The sequence below is a fragment of the Oryctolagus cuniculus genome, chromosome 1 (assembly GCF_964237555.1).
Source record: "Oryctolagus cuniculus chromosome 1, mOryCun1.1, whole genome shotgun sequence".
NCBI lineage: Eukaryota > Metazoa > Chordata > Mammalia > Lagomorpha > Leporidae > Oryctolagus > Oryctolagus cuniculus.
Genome location: NC_091432.1, coordinates 225,357,452 through 225,377,710, shown reverse-complemented (window position 1 = coordinate 225,377,710; position 20,259 = coordinate 225,357,452). Strand labels below are relative to the sequence as shown.

General features: G+C 44.4%; 1 protein-coding gene and 1 long non-coding RNA gene across 3 annotated transcripts in view; one reads left to right on the top strand and one right to left on the bottom strand.

The window, feature by feature from the left end:
• The window catches only part of LOC127493200 (uncharacterized), a 150,399-nt gene extending 134,736 nt beyond the window's left edge, over positions 1-15,663 (bottom strand). The window contains exons 1-2 of the long non-coding RNA XR_011381827.1: positions 15,404-15,663; positions 12,086-12,163 (exon numbers count right to left, since the gene is read on the bottom strand). This is a non-coding gene — a long non-coding RNA (uncharacterized lncRNA). The remainder of the gene's footprint in view (positions 1-12,085; positions 12,164-15,403) is intronic.
• STOM (stomatin) overlaps positions 15,632-20,259 on the top strand; it is a 34,708-nt gene continuing 30,080 nt past the window's right edge. The window contains exon 1 of one of the 2 annotated variants that reach the window (XM_002720468.5): positions 15,632-15,821. In XM_002720468.5, the coding sequence (XP_002720514.1) occupies positions 15,761-15,821 (61 nt within the window). In that variant the 5' untranslated portion in view covers positions 15,632-15,760. The remainder of the gene's footprint in view (positions 15,822-20,259) is intronic. The other variant, XM_017350067.3, reaches the window with a different exon arrangement.

Sequence of the window (20,259 nt, the reverse complement as noted above, 5' to 3'; positions counted from 1 at the left end):
TTTTATTTGAAAGGCAGAGAAAAAGACAAAGAGAAAGAGACAGAGAGATATCTTCCATCATGAGTGGCAGGACCCAAGAGTATGCACTAGCAGGAAGCTGGAATACAAAGCAGAGCCAGGACGCCAACCCAATCATTCACAATATAAAATATGGGTATCCTGAGCAGCATGTTATCCACTGGGCCACATGCCTACCCCCACAGACTTCCAATCATAAAAACCACAACATGATGCATACTTTTCAATCCTGAGCGTGTCAAGACAGGAGAAGAGATTTAGAAGTACAGATATGAGGTGTGTAGACTTCTGTTTGTGTTTGTCCTAGACCACATGAAATTGTACTGAAAGGCTATATGAATCAACAAAAGGTACAAAGAAAAAATAAGCAAACTTTTAAAAGAAGCAATTTTTAACTTGTGGAAATACAAAAAATAAGGAAATTACTGTCTCAACACATACTGTTCAGCTATAAAAACACTGTTATAAGGTAAATACTGAATAGTTACTTAAATGGTCAGAGGACAGGAAACAGAAGCAGAGAGAGAAATCCTAAATAAAGATGAAAATTGAGGCTCCCCATTTCCCAAAATAGAAGGAATCCAGTGTAATGTATCTGACAGCAGCCAGCTGGTCAGACCCTGGAGGTCTACTGCCAAGGCTCCCAGGACTCAAGAATTGGCTGCTGTTGCGGACAAATCAAGTTCTCAGCAAAGGCGCTAATCAGATCAGTCTTGAAGATCATCACTGCCATCTCAGCCACTTCCCCCCCGCCTTTTTTTTAAGATTTATTTATTTATTTGAAAGGCAATGTTACAGAGGGGCTGAGTAAGAGAGAGTGAGTGAGAGAGAGAGTGTGTGTATATGTGTATAAGAGAGAGAGAGAGAGAGAAAAACTCGTCCATCCACTGGTTCATTCCCCAAGTGGTCACAATGGCTGGAGTTGAGCCAATCCAAAGCCAGGAGCTTCTTCCACGTCCCCCATGTGGGTGCAGGGACCCAAGGACTTGGGCCATCTCCTACCATCTTCCCAGGCCATAGCAGAGAGTTAGATCAGAAGTGGAGCAGCTGGGACTCAAACCGGGGTCCACATGGGACGCTGGCACCGCAGGTGGCTGCCTTACCCCACTATGCCACAGTGCTAGCCCCTCAGCCACTTTCTTAACAAGTCCATTAAACAAGCACTGAGCTGCCTGGAGACAGAGAGAACAGGCATCAACAGAGAGGGCCAACTTAAACATTTTATTATCAAGGGCCTCTTCTGTGATGGAGAATTTCTGGTATTTCATGAAAGCAAGAGGGATTAGAGGAGAGGAGTTTGCAGGTAGAGCTGCTTTATCTATTGTGTTTGAATTTTTAGTAATAAATATTCATATTGCTCCTACAATTACAAATAAATTTTACCAAAAAAGTGAGATAATGAATGTTAATTAGATTGGATCATTTGACAATGTCTACACAAATCAAAATATGAATCATGTTATATACTATAATATATATAACTTTTATATGTCAATTATATTTTTTAAATCTAGGGAAAATGAACTTTTTAAAGATTTATTTATTTATTTGAAAGGCATAAATACAGAAAGAGAAGGAGAGAGAGATCTTCCATCTGCTGGTTCACTCACTAAATGGCCACAACAACCAATTCTGGGCCCATCTGAAACCAAGAAACAGGAGCTTCATCTGGGTCTCCCACGTGGGTTCAGAGGCCCAAGTACTTGCGCCATCTTCCACTGGTTTCCCAGGCGCATTAATAGGGAGCTGGATCAGGAGAGAAGCTGGGACTTGAACCGGCAATGCCAGCATTGCAGCTGGAAGTTTAACCTTCTATGCCACAGCACCAGCCCAGGAAAATGAACTTTTAAAATGAATTTAATAATTTAACTATGCTAGAACTTCCTTGTGATTTTATTATCATATTCACCCTGCTGTCTATTTGAAAACCATGTCCATTTCTGTCTTAGGGCCATACCCACTGATATTAGGACTCACGTTCCTAGAATTGCCTTTTTCATTTGCTTTCTCAGCCCAGAAAGTGAAGCTCATAAAGCACTTTAAAAAAAAAAAGATTTTATTTATTTGAAAGAGGCAGAGGCAGAGAGGTCTTCCATCCACTGGTTCACTCTCCAAATGGCCACAATGGCCAGAGGTGAGCCTATCTAAAGCCAGGAGCAGGCACCTCCTCTGGGTCCCCCTCACAGGTGCAAGGACCCAAGAACTTGGGACATCCTCTACTGCCCTCCCAAGCCACAGCAGAGAGCTGGATTGAGAGTAGCTGGAACTTGAACTGGCGCCCATATAGGCTGCTGGCACTGCAGGCAGCGGGTTTACTGGCTACGCTAAAGTGCTGGCCCCATAAGGCACTTTTTAAAGAATCTGAAACTTCCTTCACTATTTCATTCCTTGTGCCAAAAGTAAGTTGAAAATCTTCCGGGGCACATCAAAGGACATGGGAGGGGTATAGGCAGGTTGCTTGGTAGATCTAATCTAGTACTCCCTAACTTTTTTACTTCTTCCTCTACATTAGACTAAACACATATGGCTGTCCAAGCAAGGAAACTTCTAGGAAAAGCAATTTTATTAATAAATTCTGCCTAATCTGGAATTTCACTTCCATTTTCAGAGTCAAACAGTCTCAAACCCATTCCTAAGAATATACCCCACATTTTTACAAGGTAAATTAACGAATGTTAATACTTCTTGTGGATATAACATTTAATTTTCTCTACTTTGATCCTACACTTTGATCAATATGTTAGATTGGCATCTTGTTTGCCTGATAAGCGACAACGAAAGAAGGGGCATGAAACTGCTTCTCAGGTTTCTTTTGTAATGAGACATAGTTTTCTCAAGCAAGGTTTGTTCAACAGGAAACGACATAGACAGGTGTTTCCCAAACCATAGGCAATTTCCTCCCTTTCCCCACACGGGGGAGCATTTGGTCATATCTGGGCACATTTTTAATTGTCATGACTGGGGTGAGGTGCTATTGCCATCTGGTAGGTAGAGGCCAAAGATGTTGCTAAACATCTTATAATACACAGGGAGACCTACAACAACAACAAAAATTATCCTTACAAAATGTTATTAGTGTCAGAGTTGAAAGTTCTACTTTAGATAAATCTAAGAGTTTTGCATTCTCCAAGTCCTGATTTCTCTTTCTCCCATATATATCTATTTCATTTGCCAAGACCGCATTCTTCCATAATCTAACTTATCCTAATATTCATATAAAGTACAAAATTTGTGAATTTATGTATTAGTACATAGAATCAATCTGTGCATTTGTTTTTCTCAGTCATATGACTACAAGCTGTAAAAATTTCTTTTTAAACAGTGTTCCTTAAAGGACTTTATTTTTAAAAAAGGTTTTTGTTTATTATTTTATTTGACATAGTGACTGAGACAGAAAGAAATCATCTGCTGGTTTACTTCCCAGATGGATGCAACAGCTGGGATTGGATCAGGCAGAAGCCAGGAGCCTGAAAACTTCAACCAGGTCTTCCACGTAGGTGGCAAGGGCCCAAGTACTTACACCATCCTCTGCTGTCTTCCCAGATCCATCAACAGTAAGCTGGATGGAAAGTGGAGCAGCCAGTGGAGTAACTCCAAAATGGAATGCCGGTGCCACAAGTGGTACTTTTCTCACTGCACCACAACATTGGTCTCCCATAAAGCCTTCTGAGTTTCACTCTGTCACTTACAGTGTCAGCTTTACAATCTGAGTGTGGTCTGCTTGCTTTACGCATTATTCCATGGCATTAAAGGCACCCATTGTCATTTCAATCACTCCTGTTCCCCTTTTAAATTGGCCTATGACAACAGCTCTGATTCCCCAGAGCTTCCTTCTTGGTGAGTACATAATTCTACATGATGATACAAGGTAACTTGAGTAGTTATTTCACCATTTCTTGGTACAAATGTTACTTTTCCCATCATGTAATGTGAACTCTCTGCCTTTTACCTGATTTCTATATAATAAGCATTTCGCCAAAGGATGTACTAGCTGTAATCCACTCTCTAGAGCCACTAGACTGGAAACTTCTCAAGGACAGGGGCCACATCTAACTTGTTAACCACTGAATCTCAAGCATTTACGCAATACTAGATCCATATGTAGGCATCTCATAGATATTATTCTGAATGGATTTTAAATGTCAGGGACAGCATTGTGACATAATGGGTAAAGCCAATGCCTGCAACACTGGCATCCCATATAGGAGCTGGTTCGAGTCCCAGCTGCTCCATTTCTGATCCAGCTCCCTGCTAGTGTCCCTGGGAAAGCAGTGGAAAATGACCCAAGTGCTTGGTTCTGCACCCACATGCATGACTGGGAAGAAGCTCCTGGCTTCAGCCTGGCCCAGCTTTGGCTGTTGCAGCCATTTGGGGAATGAACCAGTGGATGGAAGACATTGTCTCTTGTCTCTCTCTCTCCCTCTCTCTCCTTCTCTCTCCCACTCTCTTTCTCCCTCCCTCCTTTCTCTCTGAATTCTCCCCTCCAAAGAAATAAATCTTAAAAAAAGTTGATGTCATTTCCTCTTGGAAGCTGTTTTTATGATTATGATTTCTTCTGTGTTTCCTCCTCAAATGTGTTCCTTGAGGTCAGGACCCTAATAACAAAGATACCTAGTAACAATGGGATAGAAGACCTGTCTTTTGAACAACCCATGGAATGAAAACAACATTCTACCACCATCCTCAGAGGAGACATTGTGAAAAAAACAGAGCTTAAGGAGTTTGTAGACTTACCTGCAGAGGAAAATAAATCTATGAAAAAGCTGGAATAGGCGTAGATTGCTGAGTACAAACAGAACTGATCTTCCAAGAGATAACCAAATTACTTTCACTTCTAGCCAAAAAAAGCCTCCCTTTAAAACTGCCTGAATTTCTTTTAACATCTTTATAATGAAAAAAATTCTTTCAAATTTAAGTTAATTAGGCATTCTTTCTTAAAAATAGCAATTATCTTTGGAAATGTTAAAGGGTAGGCTATTAATCACATACTAATTAGGGCAAATCCAATGAAATTATCTTTTTTCCTTATAATCGCTGATTGACCAGAAGACTATAGATAATTATAGAACAAAGACAGCTTTTTAAAAAATATGTTGTGAAGTTTTATATACTTTTAAAAATTATTTATTCATTTGAAAGGCAAAGAGAGGGAGACCGCCCCTCTATCTGTTCATTCCCCAAATACCTGTAACAGTTAGTGCTAGGCTGAAGTGAAAGCCAGGAACTCAATCCAGCTCTCCCACATGGGTGGCAGGAATTCAATTACTTGGGTCACCACCACTGCCTCCGACGGTGTGCGTTAGCAGGGAGGCGGAGTCAGGAGCCAGAACCAGGTGTCAAATCCAGGCCACTCCGATGTGGAATATGGGTGTCCTAAACACTAGGCCAAATGCCTGCCTGGCAGAGACGGCTGTGACAGGGGAAGACAAGCTAGGATAGGCTGAGACAATGTGATAATTAAGGTAATTAGCAGCAAGCACGGTAAAGCAGAAGAGAAACAGATAAACATTAAAGGATGCCAAGGAGAAAATACACCTTTCAGCTTTAAACCTGCATGGGATCACTCCCAGACTTAGACAACATCGGCTTCAGCTCTAGTTTCTGCACTTCGCCCTCTGCTCTTCAGGTCAGTGCTGTGCTTCTGCCTATTTTTAAGCGAAGGGTCACAGGATGATGCTGAGAGGAGGCTTCTTTTGAACCTCGACTGTAACTAGCACCGCCACTGACCTGCTTGTGTTCCAGACAGTCACAAGACTCTGGAAAGCAGTGCCTGTACTGGTACTGTTGAGACAATAGTTCACTTTGTTTTTTTCTCCCTACTTCAAAGGCCTAGATCAAATTCTCAGAAAATTCTGGTCATAACTTCTTCATCTGAGTAAATTGCTTAGCATAGAGCTAAGAATAATGTGATGACTGCGTTTAGAGCATAAGGTTAACTCATAAGCTTCACTCACAGGGAGAAAAATGGCCAACACAACCAAAACACTTTCATTAATTACTGTATAGCTACTCTATAAAAAGATAACTCCAACATTATATTTTTAAAATGATAGCTACACTATTCTGAATTTCAAGCGGTTTGATGAATATTAAGCATTTTTTTTTACTTTTTGAAGAAAGGTGTAATAAAATCACCCCTTAATTTCATGAAGTGCAGATTATAAGCTATTTTAGCCTAGCTTGTATTTTTATTTTCCTTTCAGTTGATGTATATTTGGCCACTATAAAAGCAGAACAAACCACAATAATTCTCAACCTCTTTTCCAACATATGAGAAACAATTTCCAACTCTCCATCATGAAATCAAGGTATAGAGAAACACATGGGGTAACAAGAGTCACTTTGGTTTTTAGCTTTCCAACCTGCTCCCCCACCACACACACACACACACACACAAAACTAAAACTAAAACTAAAAAGAAAAAGCTCTCATTCCCATAACCATGGCAATCAACACAGAACAGGAACTACTCCCTCGCACAAAGCTCTCCATCCTATGGTGCACTTGTACTTCTTTTCAGTGCTCAGTGTTTGGTTCTGTAATACCCAATACCTAGTGGTGCTAAGGTAATATGAATTGGTAGTCTTTAGCACACTTGATCGATCAACAGATGTTAAGAGAGGCCTTAAGATGATCTTGCTTTAAGGTAAAGGTTCTAGTGTGGGATAAAAGCCTGATTCAGAGCTCACACGTTGACTTCTAATCAGACACGTACGTACTGTTTATTTTCCTGGGGGAGGTGTATAGTATGTGCAGTCACTGTGTTTATTAGCCTCCTGGAGAAGAATAAGGAGGAGAGTACAATAATTTAACGATCTCTCCTCTCTAAGTCATCCCTGAGAAGGTCCACATTTAATTCCTATATGTGGTTTGTCTAATTTCTAGTAATCACAACCCTTACATTCATAATAAATCACAAGAATTCTTATATTTAGACCATTTTAACTTTTCAAAGAATATTGATTTTTATCGGGAATAAAATTTTTATTTATCATTGGTTGTGTCTCAGTGTTTACCATAAAAAATTACATGGCACTGAGGAGCAGAAAAGACTTAAATAAATGAAGAGATGTATCTCATTTGTAGATCAAAAAACTGGCCTTTCAACCATTCATCCAATGTTGACTTCTGTCAGAGGTTAGTTTACTTAAGACTGTCACTAAATACCCCAAGTAATCAACTAGTACATGTGGAATTTCTCTTTCAACCTGAGTTACCAGTCATCATTTCTCTGCTTTTCAAACTTGTCACTTCATCTCTTAAGTTTTCCTTTGCCTAAAAAAGACCCTTTCTTGGTCATTTTCTGCTCTTGGAACATAGCACTTTTTTCCCAGAACACACCAGCCCAAGGGTAGAACAGTATTACAGTCAGGGCCACGCTGTGGTATGGGGGGGGGGGGGGGTAAAGCTGTCGTTTGCAGTGCCAGCATCCCTTATGGGTCCCGACTGCTCCACTTCCAGTCCAGCTCCCTGCTAATATGCCAGGGAAAGCAGTGGAAGACAGCCCACTTGGGTGCTTGGGCCCTTGCATGCATGTGGGAGACCCAGAAGAAGCTCTTGGTTCCTGGCTTCAGATCAGCCAGCTCCAGCCATTGCAGCCAATTGGGGAGTGAACCAGCAGATGGAAGACCTCTCTCTTTCTCTCACTCTCTCACTCTCTCTTTCTCTCTCTCTCTGCCTCTGCCTCTTCTTCTTCTCTCTCTGTGTAACTGACTTTCAAATAAATGAATAAATATTTTTTTTAAAAAACAGTATTACAATCTCACAAGTCAGCATGTCTCAGAATCCAATTCTGCCTGTACCTGCACTTTTGAAGAACTCTTTAGCAAGGGTTTCTCTACAGCATTCTGTCCCAAACACCCCACTGTGTCTTGCTGCTTCCTGGCTCATCATGTGATCTTCCCTTCTCATTCCACCATCCACTGCCTTCATCAGATGCCAGACTAATGCAGGCACCCAATCTTAGACTGTAAACCTCCAAAACTGTAAGCCAAAATAAATCTTCCTTCCTAATTAGCTTCTCGGAGATAGTTCAGCTGTAACAATGAAAAACTGATCAATAAAGTACTATAGTTATTAGGACTCAGAGAAAGTACCAGTGCTGATGGAATCTGACATTGTCATGGCCCTGTCCCTTTGGTATTTCTAAAGCCTTGCCACTAAGCCTGCCTCTCCACTATTAACATCCCTTTTATTACAATAAACTTATACATTATTGCCACCCAAAGTCCTGGTTAGGGTTCATTTTTGGTGATGCGGGTTTTACAAATTCTACAGGTTTTGACAAGTGTGTAACATGTCTCTACCATGATGGAATCAAACAGAGTAAAAGAGAGTATTTTTACTGCCCAATAAACCTCTGTGCTACTTCTATTCATCCCTCCCTCCTCATCCCCTTGCACCATTGATGCTTTTACTGTCTCATAATTTTGCTTTTTGCAGAATGTCATATAGTTGGAATCATATAGTATACAGCATTTCTGTACTGGCTTACTTCACTTAGTATCTTTTACACTTGATCTTAGCCAAAAGGCCGAGAAGTGATAATCATCTAGATCTTTTCATAGCATGACACGCATTATTTTTTTCACTTACTAAAAGACAACTCAATTGTTTCCAAATTTTCGCAATTGTGAATAAAACAGTGTACAGATTTTTGTGTGACTATAACTTTTCAACTCATTGAGTAAATACCAAACATCACAATTACTGGATCATAACTTAAGATTATGTTTAGTTCTGTAAGAAATTATGGGGACAGCATTGTGGTGTAGTGGGTAAAGCCACTACCTGTGAAGTAGCATCCCATACGGGTGCTAGTTTGAGACCCAGCTGCTCCATACCCTTAATCACAATGGACCCCTGGGGAATACAAACCATATTCAAACACAGTAGTCCAATACATTCATTCCACCCTACTTAAGATCTTTCAGAAACTTCATAACTGACTTCTAAGTTTGACATATGCCTTTCACTTCACTGTCATCTCTCACTACCACTTCTTGCATATGTTACTACTTATACTTCCCCCACAATACCAAGCTCTGGCATATTCATATACATTTACAATGGCTTTTTTTTGTATTCCTAAAGCATTTTTTTCTAAAGTGATTTTATCCTATTAATCTCAGCATTCCTTGGAAGCTTTTCCTGATATTTCCAGGCAGTTAGCTGCCTCATTCAACTTCAACAATGGAAAAACAAAAATTACTCTGTACTATTACAAGGGGAAAAATCTAAATATTGTAACCATTGTTTAAATTTTCAATTAAAATTGATATATATGTATGGGGCCAGCACCATGGCTCACTTGGTTAATCCTCTGCCTGCAGATCTGGCATCCCATATGGGAGCCGGGTTCTAGTCCTGGTTGCTCCTCTTCCAGTCCAGCTCTCTGCTGTGGCCCGGGAGGGCAGTGGAGGATGGCCCAAGTGCTTGGGTGCCTGCACCCACGTGGGAGACCAGGAAGAAGCACCTGGCTCGTGGCTTGAGATCGGCATAGTTCCGGCTGTAGTGGCCTTTTGGGGGGGGTGGTGTGAACCAACAGAAGGAAGACCTTTCTCTCTGTCTCCCTTTCTCACTGTGTAACTCTGTCAAAAAAATTTGATATGTCCAATGAAATAAACTATAAAATATTGATCTGGTTGTAGATTCTGTCTTGATCTTTACAAATTCAATACTTAAGCTGAACAGACGGTGCCAGCACTGTGGCATTGTGGGTAAAGCTGCCGTCTGCAGTGTCAGCATCCCATATGGGCACCCGTTTAAGTCCTGGCTGCTCTACTTCTGCTCCAGCTCTCTTTTATGGCCTGGGAAAGCAGTGGAGGATGACCCAAACCCTTGGGCCCCTGCACTCAAGTGGGAAGACCTGGAGAAGTTCCTGGTTCCCTGGGAGTGTACCAGCGGATGGAAGACCTCACTCCCTCTTTCTGCCTCTCCTTCTTTCTCTGTAATTCTGACTTTCAAATAAATAAATAAATCTTAAAAAAATGAAAACAGTTTCATATAGTATATCAACAATGATATAAACACTGAGCAAAAAGTATAATTTCAATATAAAATTAAGTATACATGAATACTGAAGGTAATTTTAAATACCCATTTAGGGTATTTAGATGTTTTCTAATCTGAATAAATGATAATTTTGTTTCTTTTCATATATTTGGAATGATGAAGAGCTTAAACTCAGGGGTTATATAGATTTGGAGCAAACAGTATCTCTGCCACTTACCATCTATAAGTAAGTGACTAACCCCAGTCTCAGTCTGAAGTAAAAATAACTAGTAACCTGTAATGGTGGAAAATGATGATGGTAATGTTACATGAATTATTAAAAATAATGTTATTATATAAGCCCAGTACTTATTCCATATAAAGTACTTGAAATATTTTACCATGCATCCTCGATGCCCTGTGAATAATAAGCTGGTAAATAGAAATCCTCTCCTCCAACACAGTTCCCCTTGATTCATTTTTATAATTTTTTTAAAGCAGTAGAATATGGTAAACTATATAGAACAACATTCTAAGTAGTGTAATCCTTTTTCAACTTCTTTTTAGTGTTCTTTAAAAATAAGTCATGTTTAGAGAAGTAATCACTTGTAATTACAGGTTACCTGAACATACCTTGCAAGTAAGTATAAACGGCTTTTAATATCTCAGGGATGTGGATAGGAGACAAGTGAGACAAAATATGGATTTACCATGGTCAAATTTAATAAATTGGGTTGAACTGTGATCCCCAAAAAGTCTTAGGTTGAAGATCCAACCCACAGTACCTCAGAATGTGACTGTACTTGGAGACAATCTTAAGGAGGTAATTAAGCATTAAAATGGGGTCTGTAGGATGGACCCTAATCCAATAGGAGGAAATTTAGATACAGACAAGCACAGAGGGAAGGCAAACTGAAGACATGAGGAGAAGATGGCCATCTACAAGTCAAAAAGAGAGGCTTGCAACAAGTCTTTCCCTCCTGGCCTTTGGAAGTAACCAACCCTGCTGACACCTTGGTCTTGGACTTCTAGTCCCAAGAACTGTAGAAATATCAATTTCTATTGTTTAAACCACCCAGTCTATGGTAGCACTTTGTGATGTAAATTCTGGAAAAATAATAAATATGAAAAAGAATACAAGGGGTCAGCGCTGTGGCACACGGGTTAACGTCCTGGCCTGAAGTGCTGGCATCCCATATGGAAGCCGGTTCGAGTCCCGGCTGCTCCACTTCTGATCCAGCTCTCTGCTATGGCCTGGGATAGCAATACAAGATGGCCCAAGTCCTTGGGCCCCTGCACCTGTGTGGGATACCCGGAGAAGTCCTGGCTCCTGGCTTTGGATTGCCACAGTTCCAGTCATTGTGGTCAGTTGGGAGGTGAACCATCGGATGGAAGACCTCTCTCTCTCTCTCTCTCTCTGCCTCTCCTCTCTCTGTGTAACTCTGACTTTTGAATAATAAATAAATCTTAAAAAAAAAAGAATACAAGAAGATCCATGCATGAGGACAAAAATTTTTGTCTCTTTTTGTTCACTGAAGTATCCCCAAAACCTAGAACAATGCTTGGCACATAAGTGTACAATAAATATTAGCTAAGCAAACTAATATATTATCATATTAATAGGATCGTTTCCATAGGTAACTATTAAATATCACTAATATTATAGCAAAACTTATTATTTTCATAAGACTTAAGGAATTGGACTCTTAGCATCTTTTTTTTTTTTTTTTTTGGACAGGCAGAGTAGACACTGAGAGAGAGAGACAGAGAGAAAGGTCTTCCTTTTGCTGTTGGTTCACCCTCCAATGGCCGCCACGGCCCACATGCTGGGTCTGGCACCCCGCTGATCCGATGGCAGGAGCCAGGTGCTTCTCCTGGTCTCCCATGGGGTACAGGGCCCAAGCACTTGGGCCATCCTCCACTGCACTCCCTGGCCACAGCAGAGAGCTGGCCTGGAAGAGGGGCAACCGGGACAGAATCCGGCGCCCTGACTGGGACTAGAACCCAGTGTGCCGGCACCGCAAGGTGGAGGATTAGCCTAGTGAGCCGCGGTGCCGGCCTCTCAGCATCTTACCAGGTGCTACGAAGTACTTGGTCTGCTGCCACTCCTCTGGTTATACTCTTGTGATGATTCAAATCCTAGAGTAATTTCCTGAGGAAAAGATAAAAAAGATAAAAACTTTACTGTAAAGTAATAGATGTAAATTAATCCATATGGAGAAACAGGTCAAATCTGTTAGCTCCATCCTGGGGAAAATGCCACAAACAGATGCAACTGTCAATACTGCTGTTCCCACAAGGTATTTCATTAGCTGACTTCACTAAAGGCATCGGGAAGAGCCTGGATTAGCAAATTTAAAGGAAAAAAATAAAGACTTTCCTGTTGTTCTTATCAAAGCTTTTTTATGGGTATGGGAGAAAGACTAACTAAATTTCCCTCTAACTTATTCAATAATGGATTCATGGTGCATGTCTGTCTTTAACCAGATCTCCATGTCTTAATGTCATCATGACCATCGATCAATACATAATTTGGAACCCTGAATATGCTAGGCAAATAAGAACAAAATAAGACATAAATATGAAGTTACTTCAAATAGCCCATGGAAAAAGAAATTTGAAAGAGTCAGTGCAATAATTTTTTGAAATACATGTAATGGTTTTTCCTAATACCCATTTCATAATACATGTACACACTTTCTGAGGTATCTTTGTACAGAATATGTATTCAGGTTTTAACTAAACATATCTTTTAAATAAATAATAGCTAGAAGAAATTTTCATCAAAAGTTTAATAGCATTTTTGATAGAAGTTAAAAGATTCTAAGTAATTTGACTCTTAATTTCATATAATAAATCTCTATTTTATTTGAGAGGCAATGAGAGAAAAACAGAGAAAGCAAGCTCCCATTTGCTGGTTTACTCTCCAAACGCCCGGAACAGCCAGAGTTGCGCCTGAGCAGAAAGCAGGAGTCAGAAATTGTAATCCAGGGGCTGGCATCGCGGTATAGCGGGTAAAGCCACCCATCCCATATGGGTGCTGGTTCACGTCCTGGCTGCTCCATTTCCAATTCAGCTTCCTGCTACCGGCCTGGGAAAAGCAGCAAAAATGGCCCAAATGCTTGGGCCCCTATTACCCTTGTGGGAGACCTAGAAGAAGCTCCTGGCCCCTGGCTTTGGCCTGGCTCAGCGCTGGCAGTTGCGGCCATCTAGGGAGTGAATCAGCAGATGGAAAATCTCTCTCTCTGTGTCCCTCTCTCTATTTTTGACTTTCAAATAAATAAATTAATAAATCTTGTTTTTTAAAAAAAGAAATTATAATCCAGGCCTCCCACTGGGATGGCAGGAATCCAATTACTTGAGCCATAACCTGCTGTCTCTCGGGGTCTGAATTAGTAGGAAGCTGGAGTCAGGAGCCAGTGCCAGGAATCAAACTCAGGTATTCCAATGTGGGATGTGGTCATCTAAATTGCTGGGCTAAATGCCTGTTCCCAAATCTCCATCCTCAAAATATAAAGTTCTAAATAAACAAACAAAACTCCAACATCCTAGCTTCTAGTCATTCCTAGAAGAAAAGTTAGAATTAAAAATCTCCCCAACAGAAAGGACGACATATAATCGATGTGTTTATACAGAACATTCATGAGAAAGTCAGAATATACTAGTTTCATGGGCAAGTGAAAGCATATTTTAATCAAGATCGGAAACTCTTATCTACTCTGAAGGCATTCAAAAGTCAAGTCAAAACCTGTTCTTGGGTTGGAGCCTGGAATTAGCTCTAGAACTGATGCAATCTGAAACCAAAGCCAACAAGTGTTTACTGAAGTCTTGGTCCCACAGGGAGTGGCTTCTTTTCTAATTCTCCAGAAGTGACGCTGTTGGGATTGCCTTGAGACCAGAGCTAAGGAAGCAGGGGAGAACACGCACATTAAATTCATTTTGAAATATTTTCCTTTCCAGCCAAAATGAAAACTACATACTTCCTCACACTAAGCAATCTGTAGTCAAGGCTGTCTCGACCAAAGGGTTTAATTCATTTTGGGGCATTTGCTCCTCTTTTCTGGGAGTCACAGCACAAACAGGAAGTTCCTGCCTCTGGGGTTTATTTGCTGCAGAATGGAAAATATGAAGCTGTGGACTTTCTCAAGGATGATTGTGAGAGAGGAGGGATCATTAAATTACTGTAGCCCTCTTCTTATCTTCTCCAGAAGGCTAATCAACACAGCAACTGCACAAGCCATGCACCTTTCCAGGAACAGGAGCAGTCATTTGCGCTAATTTGACCGGAAGTCAATTTACAAGCTCTGAATCAGGCTTTTATGCCCACACTGGAGGCTTCGCCTGAAGCAACAATCATCCTCGCGCAGCCCTATAAAATCCCAAAGTCTACCCTTCCATATTATCTAAGCACCACAAACTACTGCACGGTACACAGCCAAACACTGAGCACATTAGAAAAAAGATAACATTGCCTCTCAGGAGGGAGAGATTTATGGAGACGGAACAGCTCTGCATCTTAACTGCCCTGGTCACAGGTGATACAATAACACGGACTACCCACATTACGTCTACACTATGTGCATGTGTGCGTGTGACGTAGACATACACATCACGCATGGTCCATTTCCTGGTTTGGGTGCTGCAGCTGAGTGGGACGTGACTATGGGGACACTGGGTGGACAGGGGACCTGTGACTTCTCTGCACGTTCTACCCAACTGCCTGTGACTCTGTACTGATTTGAAGATGTTTTTGAAAGCACACCTTCTGTTACAAGAACACACTTTGCACATTTTGCCTGAGGACCAATCACAGAGCCTAAAACACAGTGCGGTTTTCAACAGCGAGGCTTTCCACCACCACCTACGAGAAAGCCCGAGCCTGGAACTACCGCCTCTGCCGCTCCTTATCCCTGCACCTGGGCGACCCTTCCCATCCTCCTGCAACCGCCCGTCCCCCTTCCCAAGGCGGGCTCCTTCTCATCTTCCTGGCGACATCTCAAGGCCACTCTTCCCTTGTCCCCTGAGCTAACGCCTCACTCTGCGCTGTGATCTGCTTGCTTGTTGGTCGCCCGTCCCCCCAGCTGGAGGGCCAGGGGAACTCCTCGAGGGGCACCACGCTGGACCCTCGCGCCGCGGGTCGAGACATGCAACTCCTCGCCTCGGCTCCGGGCGACGGTCCCCTGGCCTGCCTCCCCTCACCCCACAGCCCCTCTGCTCAGACTGGCCTCCGCGCCCGCACCTGGGCCACGCAGGTGTCCCCAACCTTCTCGCCTCGATTCAGACCTCGCCCCGTCAAGAGAGGGCGCCATTTTCTTCCCTCTAGCTCCTCAGGCCAAACGAGGCGCCCAGTTCTAATACTTGTACCCTGCGGGTCGCCTTGTCCTATTCACACCTTTTCCTCAGGCCGTCTCTTGACCGCCCCCAGTGTATCCTCAGCCAACGCCCCTCGGCCCGGAACCCCACCGCAGTGGGGGCCTCGTCCCTCCGGCTACGCCCCTCAGCCTGCAGGGAAACGGCCGCCCAGAGGCCCCGGGGAGGAGCGCGCGCGCAAGAGGGCGTGGCGGAGGCTGTGGGGGGGGGCGTGTCCTTTCTATTTTGAGAGCCGATTGGTCAGGACTCAGGGAGGGGCGTGACCGCGAGGAGGGGCGGGGTTGCAGCCTAGGTCTCAGTCTCCTGGGCTCTTCAGGGCATTCTCTGGCTTCTTAGGTGGGGGGACGCGACGTGAGAGCCCGACTCCTGCTCAGGCAGCATGGCAGAGAAGCGGCACGGCACGGACAACCAAGCGCACCGGCTCCCCGACTCCTTTAAGGGTGAGCCCCGCGCCCCTGGCGACGCTCGAGGAGTCCCTGCCGGCCCCCGACCCTCCCCCTGGGTGCGGATCCCCTCGGGCTGTGCAGCCTGACACGCGGGTTCTAGCCAGGTTTCCGTTGCTTAGGCAGTGCGCGCTCCTCTCCTCGCTCGTCCAGTGAGAATAACGAGCCCTGTTTCGCAGGCTGGGGTCACGATTTCAGGGTGGTGGGATGCAAAGAGCACAGCCCGTGCCGGGCACATTGTGGGCGCGCCAGGGACAAAGGGGCGTTCCCAGTACTCGGAACCGTGGCCAGGGCTCACGTTATCCCGCGGTCGCCAGCTGCCCGGCTCGGTGCCAGCCCTTCGTTATCTCGTGTCATCCAGGCGGCCCGGGAAACGCAAGAGTTAACTGGCAGCCGGCGAGTGGGGGGCCGGGAGCGGGGTGTCTTCCACCTCACCCACTCTCCTTTCTTTCTCGCCCCACCCGATGGAGGCCCTGCGCAGCCTTCGCCCACCCTCTTGCACCCCTGGCCCCAGCATCGGGACCCCGAGCAATTTCCTGGGAAGGTGCAGGACCCCCTACCTCCCGAAGCACTGAGGGCAGTTCTGGGAGAAGAGTCTGGCTTTAGCACGCCCCCTCCCCATCTGGCCAGCCCCTCCTGTGCCCCTAGCACTTCAGTGCCTGTGTCTTAGGGACCTCTCCTTGCCGGCTTTTTGTTCCCTACCGGCAGCTCTAAATTCCCCTACCCTCTCCGCCCCCCACCCCCCAGTGGCTCAGTCCTCTTGTTTCCCTGTGAAGAAACAGGTGCGGGACGCCTTGCGCCTTTGTTGGCTAACTCCTTGGGGGCGCGGGGATGTCCAACAATGAAGAGAGGGAGTATCCTCTGGAGAGCTCTCAGTGAGCCAAAGGAATTCTCTCTAAAGATGGGATTTCGGACAGGATGACATGAAGAAAGAAATGTGGGGAGCTGGGTGCGCTTCTCCAGAACCCCCCAAAAGGCGCCACTTTGGAGGTATCTGCTGCAGAGCCAGCCTTGTCCACCGCTCTGATGTTAAGTCCTGTTCTGCTTGCCCAGGGATCCCTGTCTTTATTTAGTTCCTTTCCAGGAGCACCAGAAGAATTGCAGAAATCTTTGTCCCCCACTTTTCTCTCCTAAGCACTGTGGAGCATTATCTTCCCAAATTTGAAGTTAATTAACAACAAGGAATTGATGATAACCAAAGCAAAACCGTATTTTGGGGGCCGGTGTTGTGGTGTAGCCGGTGAAGCTGTGGAGGGTAGTACCAGAATCCCATGTGGGCGCTGGTTCAAGTCCCGGTTCTCCACTTCTGATCCAGCTCTCTGCTGTGGCCTGGGAAGGCAGTGGAGGATGGCCCAAGTGCACCCATATGGGAGACCCGGGAGGAAGCTCCTGGTTCCTGGCTTCAGATCTTCCCAGTTCTGGCTGTTGCGGCCACCTGGGGAGTGAGCCAGCCGATGGAAGACCTCTTTCTCTCTCTCTGCCTCTCTGTAACTCTGCCCCTCAAATAAATAATCTTTTTTTAAAGATTTTATTTATTTATTTGAGAGGTGAAGTTACAGACAGTGAGAAGGAGAGACAGAGAGAAAGTTCTTCCATCTGTTGGTTCACTCCCCAATTGATCGCAACAGCTGGAGCTACACCGATCTGAAGCCAGGAGCTTCTTCCTAGTCTCCCATGTGGGTGCAGGGGCCCAGGCACTTGGGCCATCTTCTACTGCTTTCCCAGGCCATAGCAGAGAGCTGGACTGGAAGAGGAGCAACCGGGACTAGAACCCGGCTCCCATATGGGATGCTGGCACCGCAGGCGGAAGATTAACCTACTGCACCACAGTGACAGCCCCTCAAATAAATAATCTTTAAAAGCATTTTTTTGAACAGTCACACAGATTATCAGTAATGTAGTACTATTTTTTTTTTTTTGACAGGCAGAGTGGACAGTGAGAGAGAGAGACAGAGAGAAAGGTCTTCCTTTTTTTGCCGTTGGTTCACCCCCCAATGGCCACCGTGCTGATCTGAAGGCAGGAGCCAGGTGCTTCTCCTGGTCTCCGATGGGGTGCAGGGCCCAAGGACCTGGGCCATCCTCCACTGCACTCCCTGGCCACAGCAGAGAGCTGGCCTGGAAGAGGGGCAACTGGGACAGAATCCGGCGCCCCGACCAGGACTAGAACCTGGTGTGCCGGTGCCGCAAGGTAGAGGATTAGCCTAGTGAGCCGCGGCGCCGGCCATGTAATGTAGTCCTATTATATTTTATTTTTATTTATATGAAAGGCAGAGAGAGAGGTGGACAAAGAGATGTCCCATTTGCTGGTTCACTCCCTCAAGTGCCTGCAACAGCCAGACCTGGGCCAGGCTGAGGCTGGGAGCCAGGAACTCAATCTGAGTCTCCCATGTGGGTGGCAGGGACCCAACTACTTGAGTCATCACCTGCTGTCTCCCAAGAAGCTGACATCAGGAGCAGAGCCAGAGCTCCGCCAGGTACTCTGATATGGGATGCAGATGTCCCACGCTGCAGTTTAACTGCTCTGCCAAAGGCGTGTGTCCCCTACCCCGTGGGTGACCTTTTTTATTTGATCAGTAATTTTTATAATCTTGTCCTCGTTATCTATTTGTATACAACAGTTACTTAGATTAAAATTTTGAAACAAATATAAAGAGGCAAAAAGAGAAAGGATCAGTCCATTAATTTTTTTCCCAAAGAAACCTTTTATTTAATAAATACAAATTTCACAACTACAACTTTAGGAATATAGTGATTCTTCCCACCTTACCCACCCTGCTGCCCCCACTCCTACCCCACCTCCTCCTCTCTCTCCCATTCCCTATCCCATTCTCCATTAAGATTCATTTTCAATTAACTTTATACACAGAAGACCAACTCTATATTAAGTAAGGATTTCAACAATTTATGCACATGCACACACACACACACACAAAACTATTTGAGAACAAGTTTTACAGTTAGTTCTCAGAGGACAGAGGTCCTGCACGGGTTGTTAGTGCACAGTGACTCCTGTTGTAATTTAACAATTACCACTCATGTATGACGTCAATGACCATCCGAGACTCTTGACATGAGCTGCCATGGCTATGGAAGCCTTTTGAATCCACAGTCTTCCACAGTCCATTTATTTTATCAGGCGGCCAATTCCTCAGGCTTCAGCCGTGTGCAAATCAGTCAGCTTCTGGAGTGACTGAATCCTTCTGTCGCTGGCGTCCCTGGTGCTCTCTTTAGGGCTGGCTTGCTTGTTTCAGGCTCTCAGCTTGTACAGTGTTGCTGGATTTGCACTGCACTCCTGTTTCAGGCCACCGGCTTCTCGTCGGCCTCGAATCATTATTGGAGTACCTAGGAAATGTGTTATCCAATCCAGAAGAAGTTTTCTCATTGAGAGAGGCATGTAGGCCTGGCCAGGTATTCGTGAGGCCCAGACCTATGGACCTCTTTACATGGGTTACCAGAAGGGACATTATAAGGAAGATGTGACTCTTTTTAGGGAAAACACCCTGTTGATTCCATTACCTAGCTGGCCTGGGGGGAGAACTGGCTTGCACAGGAGGTTAGTGTAGAACAGGTGGCATATCTAAAAGGAAGATGGCAGTCCTGCCTGTACTGACCCTAGGCCTTTCCCTCAACAGCGGTGGTTATCTTGGAAGCTGGACGGAGTAAGGGCTTTTTTAGCTTGGAGCCAGCAGGGTTGGTGGTTCTAACCTGGGAGCCCTTCTGCCCCGGGGCAGTTCCACCCACCCAGCTCTTGACAGAATTTTGTGGAGGCTGGCTTTTATCAGGGACTCTTTGCCCTGTCTCTTGGCTTTCCATATAGAAAGCTGATGCCATTTGGGGTGGACTGGGAGTCGTCTTTTAAATATGGATTTACTGATTCTAAAAGTTGAATGGAAAAAATTGCACAACACTGCCTATTTGATAGTTGTGTTTTCCTGGATTCCCTATCCTGACCCCCTGGTTAGAGGAATTCTTTGGGAATAAAGTGTCTTCGTACTTCATGTTCATTTAGTTGTTTTTTTTGTGATCATAGGCCCATTTTTACTTCTAAGTTCTTTCTCTTGGCTGTATTCTTTTTTAAAGACAGAATTTTTTTTTTTTAAGATTTTGTCTATTCACTTGAGAGGTAGAGTTATAGACAGAGAGAGGGAGAGACAAAAAGAAAGGTCTTCTATCCACTGGTTCACTACCCAAATGGCCGCAACAGCTGGAGCTGAGCTGATCAGGAGCCAGGAGCTTCCTTTGGGTCTCCCTTCCATGTGCAGGGGCCCAAGCACTTGGGCCATCTTCCACTGCTTTCCCAGGTCATAGCAGAGAGCTGGATCGGAAGAGGAGAAGCCAGGACTAGAACCAGCGCCCATTTGGGATGCCAGCATTGCAGGCAGAGGCTTAACCTACTACACCACAGTGCCAGCCCCAAGACAGAAGTCTTCTAAGA